Source organism: Mugil cephalus, chromosome 22, assembly GCF_022458985.1.
Source record: "Mugil cephalus isolate CIBA_MC_2020 chromosome 22, CIBA_Mcephalus_1.1, whole genome shotgun sequence".
NCBI classification, from domain to species: domain Eukaryota; kingdom Metazoa; phylum Chordata; class Actinopteri; order Mugiliformes; family Mugilidae; genus Mugil; species Mugil cephalus.
The window spans coordinates 8,481,806-8,497,953 of NC_061791.1; the positions used below are offsets into that span (position 1 = coordinate 8,481,806).

At 42.5% G+C, this 16,148-nt stretch overlaps 1 protein-coding gene across 2 annotated transcripts in view; it reads left to right on the forward strand.

Annotated features, from left to right (window-relative positions):
- The window catches only part of plxna4 (plexin A4), a 205,050-nt gene extending 189,576 nt beyond the window's left edge, over window positions 1-15,474 (forward strand). For both annotated transcript variants that reach the window (XM_047575065.1, XM_047575064.1), the window contains exons 28-32: window positions 2,667-2,857; window positions 5,443-5,612; window positions 9,823-10,035; window positions 11,301-11,451; window positions 11,805-15,474. In XM_047575065.1, coding sequence (XP_047431021.1) covers window positions 2,667-2,857; window positions 5,443-5,612; window positions 9,823-10,035; window positions 11,301-11,451; window positions 11,805-11,900 — 821 coding nt within the window. In that variant the 3' untranslated portion in view covers window positions 11,901-15,474. The remainder of the gene's footprint in view (window positions 1-2,666; window positions 2,858-5,442; window positions 5,613-9,822; window positions 10,036-11,300; window positions 11,452-11,804) is intronic.
- The last annotated feature ends 674 nt before the right edge of the window (window positions 15,475-16,148 follow it).

The following is a 16,148-nucleotide window of genomic DNA, read 5'->3' on the forward strand; positions in this document are numbered from 1 at the left end:
CACTTTTGTCTGTGCTGGCAGCAAAGGGTCAATACACTTGTTTATTGATGCTTATTAGCTTTTCGTTTGAGGACATCGTGATTTCATTGTTTCCAATTCTGTTTTGCATTAAAATAAACAGTTTTATAATGTGGTGCAAAGTGGAGACTTAAATTGTAATATACAGTGAAAGAAAACCTGTGTCCACTTTTTTTTAAACTACTTCAAGTTCAGTTCAAAGACGTTGCTTATTTTTTTTATACTTTTTAGGTCGTACTAATCCCAAATACCTAAAGATCTTAATCTTATCTTAAAGAAATTGTGCTTGGGTCTCAAGAATCAAAAAATGGTCTTCAGAAGAATTAAAACACTGTGACGTTACCATAAATAAGTTGTATTCACCTTTTTGTTGGTGAAACTCGGGTTGTGTAGGTGCATGCCTGATTTAAAAAAAAATATACAAAACTTTTGACAAATGAGTCAAACATATAAATAAATGAAAAACATCAAATATTCTCTATAGATTATCACACTGATGAATTAAAATGAAAGCACTAATGGTAGAAACTGATCCTTTGGCGGTAGATGCTCCTGCCTGAGGATCTCTGTGACACGGCTCGAAAGACAAGACACAATTTAGAGTAGTTGAAAGGATGTGCAAAATATAAAGAGACCAAATAGACTCTCTCATCTGTTGTTCTGGCCTCTTGAGACTCCAAAGTGTGTCCTCTCATCCTCCCCTGTGCCAGTGTTTTTTTCCGCCTGTCCGTCTGCTCCGGGTCTCCTTGAACCTGCAAAAACCATCAAGTTAGTTGCTGATCAAAGGGCTAGTCGCACTGGTCACAAACACTTCAGACACTTCAAATGCGGGGCCACATTATTAGCATCGCCTCATCTCCATATGGTCTCACCTCACCCCTCCGTCACCAAATTAGACCAGATAGGACACGAGGTGAGTGGTGCAACAGGAAAGGGAGGGAGGGGGGGAGGATGCCAGGAATATCTCCCGTCTCCGTCAGCTATTTTTTTTTAAGACGCCGACTTCAAATGCAAGTGTGATGCACTTCACAACCGGTGTGGTGCTTGAGAGTGACTTTGAACTCCCCCCCTCCCTCCCCCGAGTACAATGGCCAAATAGCGACAAAAGAGACCAGATTTAATAGAGGAGGGGGGAAAGAGGCTGGAGCTGAAGGGAAAGTTGTGAAAAAAGTTCAAAGATTCACACAAACACTGGTGCTAACATGTTGAGTCGGGGAATGAAAGGAGCAACCTTTGTGTCTGATCAAAGGTGTAATGTTTCCATCAGAAAGCACGAGAATAATAAAAAAAAGAAAAACATACCAGAGGAATATCAAGGTACATGTGGAGCTGCATCAGAATAGAACCTCCCTCCTGTGTGTCTATGAATCTGCATCACCCTCAGCTTTCTAACTTCCTGAAAAGTAATTATCATGAAACAGACTTTTCCAGCAAAAAAAAAAAAAAAAAAAAAAAAAAAAACACGGGCCAACCAAACATCCTCTTATAACAAAGTCAGTGCACTTACACTATAGCGGTTTGTTTTTTCTCTCCCTCCCGTCACTAGGTTTTAAGTACGGGGAGACTTAGGCACCCAGAGATGCAGGCGGACGTCGCGCATGAGCACAAAATTTCACAAACACTTAACAAAGACTGAGAATTTATTTACTGTCATTATTTCAGTCTGTTTTTGAACAACAAACGCAAGTTCCAACAGTAACTATTAATAACTGATCAATATAGAGGTACGACTTTCACTCACAAAGCAGTAATTGTTTGCTCTCATACAGAAAGCCCTGAAAAATATGACTTAATTACTTGAACTAAATGAATATTAATGAGTGGAATGGATTGGATAAAGATGCCCTGAAGGAGCTCGCTCTATCTTACAATATGAAGTGAAGGGAAATGGACAGATTTATGATCGTATTTAAGTGATCTCATATAATTATTTATTTAAACTCATACTCTGGCCATTTTATATTGAACTTGTCAGCACTTTTTTTTTGCAAATCATAAATCAATAAATAAAACGACACCAAATTATTTAGGATATTTTAGCCCTAAAATCTCCCTGACGACGCCAGTGCTCCCCACAAACTCTCTCCTCCATACACTCCTGCTTTCCTCCCTGGACAGATTGATTTCTGCCACAGTGAATATCACTCCTTTTTTTTTTTTTTTTCCTCTCAAAACCGCACCCACTGATCAATTTTTTTCACACTGTGTAAACATTCATTGAGCCATGTGTTTGGAAATGTCATCGCCACTCCGGCCATTGGGTGGGCCATACATATTTCATCTCGTCTGACACCTGTTCGATTTTGTGTCAGCCGGCGAAAGCGTGTCTTGTCACTCGGAGAAGAATCCATGAAAAATTAACCATGCAGACTTTCTGAAAGTTTCATATCCAATCTCCCGGATCTGTAAATTGGAAGCCTCGACCAAAGAAAATATATTCTGTTGCTGACATGTAGGTTAAGGCTTTACTTGCCTCTTTATTTTTATTTGACTGCACTTCTTCTGCTTAGGTTAAGTTTTTCTTTTTTTCCCCGTCTGCTCTACTTCGTAGTGTGTAAATAAAATAAATAAACACGATATGCTAAAAGCAAGATTACTCTATGGTTACATCAGTACGTCTATGATCTAAAATGCGTTGTTCTTCACAGAGAACATGATAAAGTACACTGGGAGCCCCGACAGCCTGCGTTCCCGAACCCCTATGATTACTCCTGACCTGGAGAGCGGGGTGAAGGTTTGGCATTTGGTGAAGAATCATGAGCACGGAGACCAGAAGGAGGGAGACCGCGGCAGCAAGATGGTCTCCGAGATCTACCTGACGCGACTTCTGGCCACCAAGGTGAGCTACCTTTGTTCAAGAAAACCCCGCTTCTGATTAGATTTTATTCCGCAGACACGAGGTCATCTCATATAACTCTATGTTAAATCCACGGCACCCAAAAGCGAAAAGAATAATCTGCTGCAACATCTTTAAGTGTCTTGAAGCAGGTAAAAAAACTAAAAGGTCACTGTAACCTTCATCCTGTGTCATAATGACTCCTAAAGCCCCTGCTTTATTTTAATATTCATGTTTACTTTGGATGAGTCATCTTGGTGGAAAACATTATTCAAATGTATTCGTCTATCCCCTCAGGTGAGAAAGAGAAAATAGAGATTCGTGTTTGTTTTCTTTTTTCATTACTGTTGCATTGATGCAGCAGCATATCAAAAAGGATACAGAAGAAAAGACCCATGAAGCTAAAAGAAAAAAAAAAGAAAAAAGATCGGGCAAAAATAGAAACGGCTATAAAATGAGGCTCTTTGAATGTGGCTTGCGACAATGGCCCCTCAGAAGGAAGGGAGAAAAAAAAGTTAATTTGGTTTGCAGGGAAATGTGACTTTGATCCAACAGCTGAATGCAAATTAACAATCCACTCCTAAAGCACCTTGTCTCTCTTTTTTTCATGGAGACATCCATTCTATCAGACACAGACGCACACGGGCGTTCGGGGAGGGCAAACGAAAGTGTTCGGCTTGTAATTTTTGGATTTGGGAATTATTGTTTTGATTCACAGCCTCCCTCTGTGTAGAGAACATGAACACAGTTCAGCGTATGTATGTATGTAGAAAAAGCAGAGGTGATAAGTGTTATTCAGCACCAGTGCCCCAAAGAGTGTAGCTGAGCTAAAGTACCTTTTTTTTTTTTTTTTTTGAGGACATATGATCCCAAATTCCTCCTTAATGTTATGCAGGTCTGACCAGCGGTTCAAGAAACACTTGTTGAGAATATTGCCACAATAGAAGATTGTAATAAATCCACAGGTTCACTTACTTTTCCCAGGTGAAATCCCAGATTTCATTAAAAAAAATGAATATTGGAACCTGTGCATTTTTTAAATAGCTTAACATTGAATGCAAAATGATAATAATGTATATTTATTAAGGCCGAATTTATTATAGAACACATATAGTAGGCAGGTGAACAATTAATGGACTTGAAAGAAGGCAGTGACCGTGAAACGTGCCGTACAGTCCTCCACCTTCACACAAGTCGCCTCTTGGCCTCAGTGAGTTGCTCTATTTCCCTGCCATTATCCCGCTCCGGAGTGCAGGAAGGTGGCTTCTGAAAGCAGACAGCACATCATCTTTCCAGATGGATTGTTTTTGTGAAATAACCAGTTTATCTTGACTGCCCATCTCTCTTGGTGAGAAATGATTGGGCAGACAGGTAGCGTAATTGACTGCGTTTGGCTTTCACCTTGCCAATAAATACCTCTCCCTGGCAGTGTCGCTCATATTAGCTCCATCGGTGACACTCGGAGCGCGGGGCACGGGACGTGCTCATACGTAAAGAGTGGCACGGGGAAGGATCGCGTTTACACTCGTACACTCCAGAGGATGTGTGTGTGTGCGTCTGCTTCCCGTCGCTTACCCCGCATTTCAATGTGGAGGCATCAAAACATGCAGATGACACATTGTGTTTAGAGTGCAGTGTAATGACAGGGTAGATGGTCGTGGGGGGGGGGTGAAGCGGACAAGTCAACCCTGTGAAGATGACAGTGTTGATACCACTTCACCCCTTGAGATGCAGACGACGTAAAATGTCACAGCAGAAACACAGAGGTTTTAGTATCTATACACACACGTGTGTGCGCCCATACAAAATGTTAAGAGTTTCCTCGAAATCCTCCACAGTGTCACCTGTAACGCTTGATAAAGAGATACGTGATTCCATTCCTTCATAGAAAGATGATAAGCTGTCGGGAATGTGGGCCACATCAGAATTATAACCGTGATTGTCGGACTAACAGGATTCTCTCCTCCCACTCTCTTCCACCTCTCTTGATTCAGTCACCCGCTACACCCAAATTGGATTTTTATTTGCCAGCGCCCGTACACACCTCATCTGCCTCCTTTTCTGATAGGAAACCTCTGTCGCTTCATTTCCATCCCCTGCTCTCGTCTGGTTCCCGTGCATCCCATCAGCTCATTTTTTCTTTTTTTTTTAACAAGAGGATTAGATTCTCTCACTCTGTCTCTCTTCTCTTTTCTCCTCCTCCTCCTTAAAGTCGCCAACATTAAATCAAATTAGGGTCAATGGTGCAGTGTGGGAGCTAATCCTGCAGCACAAAGAGGCTTAGGAGATGCGCCTCCTGTTCCCAGATATTATTAAAAGTCAGCTGTGAAATAACAATTTCCCCCATCAAAGCTGGAAGCAGATTTAAAGGCCGTGTTTGTCAGATAGGAGTCAGACATAAACATGGGAGCCAGTGGACGCGGTGACAAGCACTGCACGGCTCGTACACTCACATAGAAAGAAGCAGGAAGTTTATGTCGATCAGTATAAACTTCTCATCATCGGTTTGCTTCAAATTCTGGGTCCTTGTCAGTATTGATTCAGCACTTTAACATAAATTGACTTTTTTTTTTTTTTAATCTCTGCAGGGTACGTTACAGAAGTTTGTTGATGACCTGTTTGAGACCATCTTCAGCACAGCTCATCGGGGTAGCGCTCTGCCACTGGCCATCAAATACATGTTTGACTTCCTGGATGAACAGGCCGACAAACACAGCATCCACGACCCGCATGTCCGACACACATGGAAGAGCAACTGGTGAGTTCACACGAAACACACGCCGGGAACATACTGCGCCCCGGTCATGAGACACACTCCTGAGGCAGCTACTGGGATCTTTGCTGGATGTGAATATTTGCTCAATTATTTGTACACTGGTGTGACTCCGGTGCTGGCCTTTTCTTTCTCCATTTAACGTAGAACCAGTACTCTTTGGCACATCTCGCATGGCATCGCCCTGTTACCGCCCTATCAGTGCCAAGTTTCACCGCATGCCTCTTCCTTTCCTAATATCCATTAACCACAGGGGCGTGTAATCTTCATTAAAGCCAACCACAAGGGGCTAATCCAATTGGCTACCAAGGCTCTCCATCTATTATCATGGATAACTGGGCCAAAAAATGTCCTGTCATTGTGGAAATCTCCATAGTGACAAATGCACACTCCCAGGTGCATAAGTACACCTCTAAATTAATATCCGCTGATTAATTTGGACCATATCAACCTCTGAGCGCCCACCGTAAAAAAAAAAAAATAAAAAACTGGTCGGGGTTAAATAACCAGCAGAGCGCCGGAATGGGCAGAGCAGAGAAATGAAAAGGTGAAAAGAAGGAAGTGAACGCAGTGGGAGTTAAACGCACACTAATATCTCATTAGCCTCCTAGCCTCTGCCAAGATCCCAGCATGCATCACTCAACCCACGGCACAGGAGCAACCAAGGAGATGTGAGGGAGAAAAAAAAAATTGATGTGTATCAGGGGACGAATAGGGATGGAGAGGGAAGTGTAGGAGGAGACTGAAGGAGAAATATTATTTACTTTAAACTAATTTAGTTATTTTTCATTTCTGAGTTATTGGCCCATTTGCTGTGGCTGGTAAGTGTTTTCTATGAGCTCAACGGGCTACTCTTAAATTTTAACGGCCTCACGCTATCGGGTCTGCGAATGAACAGCAATTTATCATAACACACCATGACAAAAAGGCACTTCTATTGGACACAGTTTGTGCTGATGCCGCCGCAGATATCTTCCCTGTGAGCGATGTGCATATGACCGCGTCCCCTCGCTGTGTGTGCTTACACATAACCTGCAGTTGTCTCCAAAAGGCTGCAATCTCGGCTACAACAAAAAAACCTTCATTTTGTCTGATGGTGGAGAAAAATAATACAAAAGTCCCTCCCAAGCTGAGCCCCTATCCCATTAAATCTACCAGTCCCATCGTCATGACACACACCATTAACTTCTGCTGCATCCAGAGCCCCTCTAACCCTCCTCCCCTTCAGGGTTCCCCTTCCATCCGTATTTCCCCCAATATAACCATTTTGTTAGATTATCCCTAACCCTGTAGTCTCATGTAACAAACTATTTTCTTTTAATATAAAGGCAAGTCGCAGCAGAACAACATCCACGCACTAAAACCTGATAGACATGTAAATCTAGCATCTAGAAATGATCCTATTACAAAGCAAATCATCCCAAAGTGACAACAAAAGCACTGATATTACACCTAATTATGCCCTTTAATGCACCAAGTATAAAATTTAGTTGTGCAAAGTTAAAATCAGTTTAACTATTGTTTCTGCTTTGTGTGGCAGAGTTGTATTTGAATGTGTGTACATGAGTCACTGGCTCCTAGAGCATCTCCAGATGGTATCTTTTGGATTAGTGGCAGTGTGTCAGCGTCTGTACTCGTCTTCAGGCTTCTGTATGTGGCGTGCGCGCGTCTATCTGCACCGCGTGTTTGTCACGCCGGGGTGGAACAGACAGAATTTTAATTAATGCGCAAAACTGGTGCTTGCATGTCTCTTGTCTGCATGTAGATGATCACCTATCTTCATTGTGGCACCACAGTGAAGGGTTGGAACTTGCCGTTTGAATGAAAGCTGGTGCATTTTTTGCTCACGGGGGTCTCCTTGTTGGAGCGGTGCCCGGTCGGGTCACCTTTACAGAGCTGTTTATTCAAATCGGAGGTCACCGCTTGAAATAAAGTCAGGCTTAGTCACATCCTTGTCTCTGCTGCAATGCTTCCAGCGGGATGCGCTAGTTTACAACATCTGTGACCCCTTTGCCTGCCAATGGCGGGCAAATTCATCAGGCCCATTCTGCAGAACGAGGATAACATCCCACTGCTGCAGCTTCAGAGGCTCTCTGGCTCATCGTGTGTGCCAGAAGTGTCAAACAGTGCAAACTGCGAGAGGCGGTTGGACACGTCGCTGAGGGAGTACAAGACTGATACGAGGCTGTCGGTGCTGTAAAAAACAATACATCTGTCCTTTTCTTCTGGCAGTAATTCCAGCTGCACATGCACACTTTACAAGGTATTTAAACACCTTGGAGTTTCTGCCACAGTCCCTTTGTAGATTGTCGCAGCTCCTTTTGTCTCTTTGAGTATTCTCAAAGTGCCTTGATGGTGCTGAGATCAGAGGCCTCCGTGGGGCGGCAGCAACTGTTGGCGGACTATCTGCTCTTCTTTTCATAAAAAAAAAAAGTAGTTAACCGTGAACAGACATTGTTTTGATGCTTTACAATTACAGCGTTTTGTCAATACTGGTTGGGAATCTTTGGAGGAAGATTAACGGAGTGGGTTTTAAACTCTGTGATGCTGACTTCTGCTCTCGGATCGTCCTCTCTTGAGTAACCAAAGACAATTTAAAATAAATGAAGCTTCTGTATCTTAGAGTTGTTGTTTATACAACAGATTATTTAACAGAGTACTTGTTTTTACTATTGCGCTCTCTCATAAGTGAGTGGAGTTTAACTTGGTAGTCGTGAATCAATGTAAATAAAGAGCTTTTTCTGACTGCCACATAATTCCTCTAGGATCAGTGATGCCCTGGATCTCGGCAGCTGATATTTTACCTAATCCCTGACCAATTATGGCCGTCATTTAGATACCTTAAACTTCTCAGCACGAGTTAACTGCCGTGCCTATTTTCAGCGGATAACGTGGATGTTGTAATGGCGATCATTTTTAAAAAGACAAAATTGTGAGTTGAACCTCATCTTAGCATCTACTGCCCCGTTAAAGCAGCAGCTTGTCAACAGTCAAGGCAGCACAGCAGTGGTGTTAATATCCCTTTGATCCCTGAGCCTAATCCCACTAGATTCTTTGCTTAGATTAATTTCGAAGTCATAATGCAGTTTTTCCTTCCAGAGGCCAAATCCTCTTTTGTTAGATTGTACATGTGAATGGCTTTGCGGGTGGTTGTGCAAGAGTAAATGCTCGGTGTGCTGGGGAGCACTGGTGGCATTTTTAATGATTGCATTCTAGTTTTGTTATTTTCCCCTCATCCTCTGATACCGGGCCATGCACAAACTTCCGCGCAGGCAACGTCTCCCCCGATTGTGTTTTGCCATATCAGCTAAAAGTACATGGACAGGAGAACAGTAAAGACACATAGATCCAAGTAACGAGCAGCTCTTTCTTAATACCACCTGAGCCCCTTTTGCTGCAGCACCCAGATAAAGCGTCGTAGCTGAAACCAGCCCAGCAAATGAACACACTTGTACATATTTATTATTTTGGACAGGCGCAAAATAGGATCCACTTGCACAAACAAGGCAATGTGGACTGTGTGACAGTGCGGCCCCCAGCGAGGACCCCTGGACACTGCTAGGGGAAAAAAAGAGAGCCAGCCACCACCTGGTTTTAAAGATAAAGGCTTTATTGAACTGAGCGCACGCATCAAAAAGAACACATCAGCAACAGGAGAGCTTGTATACTAGCTTCGCAAAGTGAATGAATCCTCGTCCCTTCTGGCAAATAATGTGTCCATGCCTATTGACTAGCTGGCTGTAGCAAATTTAAAAATGGCATTAAGGGACTTAATCTCAGAGCAGTTGAACAGAGCACAGGCTGTTGTTTTACTTAACACGTTTTGTTCCTCTATTTGAATGGCTATTTGAGCATTCTGCCAGTGAGATGGAAACAAACAATCTATGCATAAGTAATTTTAATGACATGAGGCAGAGCACAGAATATATTAATGTGACTCATTAGCTCTTACAGACAAACATTTTATTTGCAGGTTGCACTACTAGTTCATTTATGGTAAAATGAGTTAGTCCACAACATTAGGCTTTTTAGAATAGAAAGTATTAAAATTCTAATTAATTTCCCAGAAAACAGATCTGAATACAGATTGGCTGCGGTGCCCCAGCATACAATTATTCTACAGTAATGGAAAAGTTACTGTTACATCATTAGTTTAACTAAACTATTTTGTTTTCTCTTTTCCGCCCTTCTGCAGCCTACCTCTGCGTTTCTGGGTGAATGTGATCAAGAACCCCCAGTTTGTGTTTGACATCCACAAGAGCAGCATCACAGACGCCTGTCTGTCTGTGGTGGCCCAGACCTTCATGGACTCCTGCTCCACCTCAGAACACCGCCTTGGGAAGGACTCACCCTCCAACAAGCTGCTTTATGCCAAGGACATCCCCAGCTACAAGAGCTGGGTGGAAAGGTGAGATGTTGATAGAGCTGCATGTGTGTACACACCAATCTCTGAATGGATGAAGAGGGAGAAACCCATCAGAAAACCTGCATTACCTTTGTTTTGTTCCAACACACACAATGCGACTGTAGCGCTGTGATGTACGAGCTGTGAAACCCAGTCCAAATTACTACACAGAGGGAATGAATGGGAGCGCCCTGGGCAGGGATCTACAGTACTGAGGAGTCAGTGCTGGGAAGGTGTAGCGGGGAGGAAAAGAGAGGAAGCATTTTTGAGAGTTGCAGGCAGTAGAAGCCGGTAATTTGTTAAAATGGGAGTTTCATTAAATTTATTTGTCAGTAAGGGAGGCAAAGAGGTCCTGAATAAAAGATGGTGCACCATGAAGTGGTTCGGAGTATTTATGTGTCTGCTGCTTCATTGCAAAGCAGGCCCCAGGACCAGAATATATGTGAACTGCCTGAATGCCTGGAACCAAATAAGGAGCTTCAGGCTCGGTGTGTGTGGCCACAATTATTCTTAGAGAGAGGACTGAGATATTTGTCACAATGACAACGATCATCTGAAGCTCAACATCTGCAAAAACCAGTGAACTAGTAGGAGAACAGGATGCCTGTAACGCAGGAAGTTGTTAGTAGTTTAAAACTAAATGACAAAGTTTTAGGATTGCAGTTCCTTAAACACCTGGGCTGTACTCTGAAGCTGCCTTGCTAGGAGCTCTCTCTGAACAGGTGTTGATACATGTGTGACCTCTGTGAGCAACACCCACCTGCCTCTTCCTCTGCTCAGTTTGCTCTGAAGACTAGTTTCCTGGCAAATATCATCTCGCTCTCTCGCACACTCCCAGAATTATCCAGCCATACGCCATGCCTGTCCTCAAGCGGCTTCAGCTACAGGAATTTAATATGCAAATAAGCAGCTTTAATTAACATAGTTGATATGGGCAACACAGCTGCTGCTGACAGTGACTGATTGCCTGTGTGTGTTTCTAGAGTTGTGGCGTTCCAGGTTTCAATCTAAGGCCTCTCAGCATCTATGATGACTCCATGTCTGCCTCCTTACTATGAAATTAACTCGTGTGTAGAGCACAGAGGCGAATATGTTCAAAGAACTGCTGTAAAGCGCCGCAACAACTAATGAGCCCCGAGGAAAACATCTAGATTAAAACACATTACTGGCTGTCTTCTGTTTTCCAAATCATTTAACAATGTTCTGTGCAGTAAACATATTAGTAACAAGCATTCATACTGTTTTGTTTTGTTCTTTTTTTCCAACAGGTACTACTCAGACATTAATAGGATGCCAGCGATCAGTGACCAGGACATGAATGCCTATTTGGCAGAACAGTCACGGATGCACATGAATGAGTTCAACACCATGAGCTCCCTCAGTGAGATCTACTCCTATGTGGGAAAATACACCGAGGAGGTACGTAGCACGGACTTATACTACTTAGTGTCATCATCTATTAAGATTTGGTACATGATGGATAAGGAGAGTTGAAGGAACATTTTACTTATTTAAAATGCTGGGTGAAACCTGTCAGTGAGACTAACTTGCTCCACCTGTATGAGCCTCAGAGATAAAGTCTAAGGCAAACAACTCCCATAGAGCATTAGCTGCTTATACTATGGTAAAGACTGTTGTGTAAATTGAATGAGCACATTAACAGCTCAATTATTAGATAGTAGGAAAACGCACACTGGATCATGTTAGTCTCACAGATCAGTAAGTGTGTTGTTAGTAATGGTGCTGCGTTTACTTTCTGGTCCTACCTGCAGATCGTGTGTGCACTGGAGCAGGACGATGTAGCCAGGAAACAGAGGCTGGCCTTCAAGCTGGAGCAGGTGGTGGCCTTCATGAGTCTGGAGAGCTGAGGACCGCACTTCCCAGGGTGCACTGGGAAGAGACCCCGTCAGAAACCGAGCCGTGCCTGAGCGAAGACCTGTCCCCATCTTTTTTCATCATGTGACTTCCTCCCTCCGCCTTTCAGAGATGACTTCTTCCTTGACTTTTTTTCTGCTTCCTCTTTCCCCGAGAAATATTTTTTGATTTCCTCATCCACTCTGCTGCATAGACTAGTTTACCTGAACATATGTGAGGGGTGGTCTGGGGCTGAGGTTGGCGTTTCCCCACAGTGCAATGTGGGGGATTCCTCAGCTTCACCACAGGGGGAGCTTTAAGGGGTGATTGCTTGAAAGCTGGCCATATTGGCATACTTCAGTCCCCCTGCTGGAAGAAAAGAGGGGAGAAAAAAAAAAAAAAAACATTTTTATGTTGCCTTCAAGAATTTACACTGATAGGTGATTCTTTAAAAACCACAATGTTGGGTGTCCTTTTTGTTGAGAACTTTTCAGAATAGGATAGTTAAAATAAAAACATCTCTAGAGTTGAGTTTATTGTAGTTCTATATCCAGTAACGGAATCAAGTGGAAACATCCAAACTGACGAATGCAAGCCAAATGAACACCTCTGAAGAAAATGAATGCAACGATGGTTTGCCAAGTTTACACTGTACCTTCAAGCAAAGCATACATATCCGTGAAATCTGGCGCAAACCTAGAATGTTTGTTTTCTTTCAATGTAGCTGGAGTTGTATTTAAGAAAAAGACTGATGGGGGGTGAGGGAGGATTATCGCTTCTCTGAACATTTCCTTTATTGAAACCCAACGGACATGAAAACTTTACAAGCCAGAGCATCCCCAGCCTTTACCCCTTTGCAACATTCACATATTTTTACCTGCCCAGTGTACATCTTAGAAAATGCTCTTGATTTCTGCTTCCATTTGGCTTATATGGCTACTGCGAAATTAAGCTATTAGACGAAACCCTGGAGTCCCCCCACCCAAGTTGGATCCTTTGTAAAAACAACAAAAAAATGAAAAAGCACACAACTAACTCTGGAAGACAGTGTTTTAACTGCTAATCCAACCGGAGCAGTCTTTGCCACTTCCAATTTTGTGTCGCCACTGCGACGGTCTATCAAAGCACACACCTGCACAGATAAAAAAAACACACACAATCAGCAGACGCCCAACATCCTGACTGCCCAGATATCTACGCCAACCCTGCGGGAGGTGAAGGGAAGAGCTGACTGAAAAACTGCTTGATCAATGAAAATAAGAACGATCCAATACCGTAGGGGCTCTGTTGTGAGAGTAGCACTTCTTCCCCAGGATTGTTCCCCTATTTAAAGACTTTTGTGTGGAGAAATCAAACAAGATGGACTTAGTTGGTCAGCCAAAAACCAAAGGAGCTTGAAAATTTTCAAAATGGTCAAAAATGTATTTATAAAGTGCCACTGAGGGACTGAAAAAGGACTATGTATAAGACAACCACTTCTAGTACAAAAAAAAAAGAAAAACTATTGTGACTGGAACTTTAAGAAATGTGTGTGATTTTTCTGACCTCAGTGTGTCGAGGTGAGAGGCTCTGTGGGCGAGGTGATCTGATCCTCCTTTCTCTTTCCATCGTCCCGGGTCTCTCCGGCTCTCGGCACACCGTTCACCCTTTTGTCCGGCTCCTGACTCACCAGTTTCCTTTCTGTTTTGCACAAGTGTTGGAGATGGTAGCTAGTTGCATACGGCAAAAACCCCAACTCTTGAGTGTGTAACTGTTGAGGCGCTCTTGTCTGTATTAGTGTAGTTGTCCTCAGTGGCGGCGTAGGGGCGCCCTTCTCCGAGCCTTTAAAAAAAAAAACAAAAAAAAATATCTGAAAAAGCAGAGCAGGAAGTGAACATCATGGCAAGATACACAAGAAACGATGGACATTAACCGTAGATAAGACTTGTTGGATGTGAACCCCCACTATGGGAGAGAGCGACTGAAAGAGATGATGGAGGCGCCCTCCGTACCTTTTGACCTCTGCCCTTTCTTTTGCCTTGACAACGTGCCCCATGTGGTGATGTGAATGTGTGAAGACCGCCCTAGGTCCACCTTGGGTCCTTTATTGGCTTTTTAAGCGCATGTAAAACGTAAACAATTTAAGAAACTTATTTAAAAAAAAACAAAAAAAAAAGTGAAAAATAAGAAAATTAAGCCTTGCAATGATGATGTGGATGTGTTCTTTTATCTTTCTTTTGCTTGGAAGAATTGAGATGGAAAGTGGATCGTTCATGTAATAAAAACTATAACTTCCGTTTAAGGTGGAACCTTTATCCCGTTTGCCCCCTACTGTAGAATCTCATGGTTTTTTGTGAAGTGGTAGATGCTGAATAGAACAGATATTATATACCTTTGCATGTCGACCTATTTGGATGGTATGAAATGGAACTGCCTTGCTCAAAGATATTTATATACTACAACTACTAGGGACTTTAAAGTCATTTACAAGCCGACTGTTCATTTAAAGATGATGGATCTCTTCGCATAAAGACGACACGTACGCCGTGTCCTGCGTTACAGACCAGCATCAGTGTTTTTTGACACCTGTGCCTCCTCTGAGTTCAGTTTTAGAACAAGCGCCTCACATCTTGTTCTGTCTGTGGTTATTTCATCGTGATAATTGCTAAACTTTTCAAAAAAACACAAAAACAGAAGTGCTTTGGCAAAGGTATTTCGTGGACGCTTTGAAGAAACTATGTATACACGTGATTTATCATAAAGACAAATGTAGCGGGAGGCACATTAGCACTGACACTAGACTTATGTTTAAGACTGAGTTTGGCAAGTGGATGTTTCTTTCATAGCCCTCGTGTCAAATGTACGTCAGATCACACGTCCTGGTCATTAATTACCTTCTGCAGATATCCACTATGATGAATGTCTGTTTCAACTTGGAGGGGTACATTCACAAAATGTAGTAAACATATCAAATACATGAACATCTTTTTATGAAAGATGAGGGGAATGAGGATTCATTTAGAAACTAGATGATTAATTCACACTAACCTGGAACTCATATTAGAAGAAATATGCACAAACACGTTTAGACGATTTCAAGAAAACCTTTACATGCGTACATATCTTGTGTCTAGATATCCAAAGTTTCCCCTTCCAGCTGCGTGTTAACAAATAACATGAGCCGAGTCCTCAACTGACATTGTGAATCTACCCCCGAGTGGAACATCCTGTCTTTCATTTCTCCCCTGCCCCGTCCCTTCCCCTCCCCTGCAACAAAGGTTGTCTGCTCGCAGCCAACTTGTGTTGCCGAGAGCACAGATAAAGTTTCCACCTTCAAACGTTTTGTAGGAACTAAAAATGTCCTCCTAGCTCAGTGTTATAGCAGGTGTTACACAAACATGCTAGAAAAGACTTTTACTAGATCATATCTGAAAGATAAAGAGTATCTTATCGAGGGATAAAAACGAAACCTGGGGGATATAAGGCGAGCTTCTCTAACTTTGTTATAATTAATTGTATACCTGTGTATGTAAATATAATGCATTCCTATTTTGCAGTCAAGAACAAAATACTATTTGTAATATAGAATAAACTTTATTATGAAACCAAGTGCTTGTTTCTGCTCTTTGTGTGAGTTTGGAGAATAATTCACCAGAGAAAACATGGCCTTCCTGCAAGACGCACACAAGACGATAAATATTTAAAGCTCCAGTCAACCTCTTCACTAGACGTGGTTTGTAGAAGTCCTCCAAATCCAACCAGACAGAATATTGAAGTTGTTGTGTCTAGCTAAACCAATACATTAGACTTGAAGAGCTGTCAGTCACAGAGGCTGAAAGAACTTACATAAGCGTAGCACATATCAAACTTGAAGTAATACCTTTCTCCATGATATTAAGCGCAGACAGACCACGCTGTTTCCTTTCCAAATGGCTCTAATTTCCCTTTCCATTCTCGCAGCAGCCACTACAGGCTGTTCAGGGATGCAGAGGCCATCTCTGATCTGCAACTGCCTGCTGCCAGACAGAGCAACAAAGAATATCTGCACAAAGAGGCGTAACAAAGGATCATTTGTACTCTGGGATTTATCATTATTCTCTTCACCGTTGACTGTAATGCCAGGATACGCAAGGGACACAACTAAACGTATGCAGCAGCAGGACAAGACTTACAATGGAAGGGAAGCCCACAGAGATCTTTAGAAAGATACACAAAAGCCCAAATCATTTTAGACTTTGTTAAAATTATTCAAACTATGTTTTATTGGATTCATTTTCAGTCTT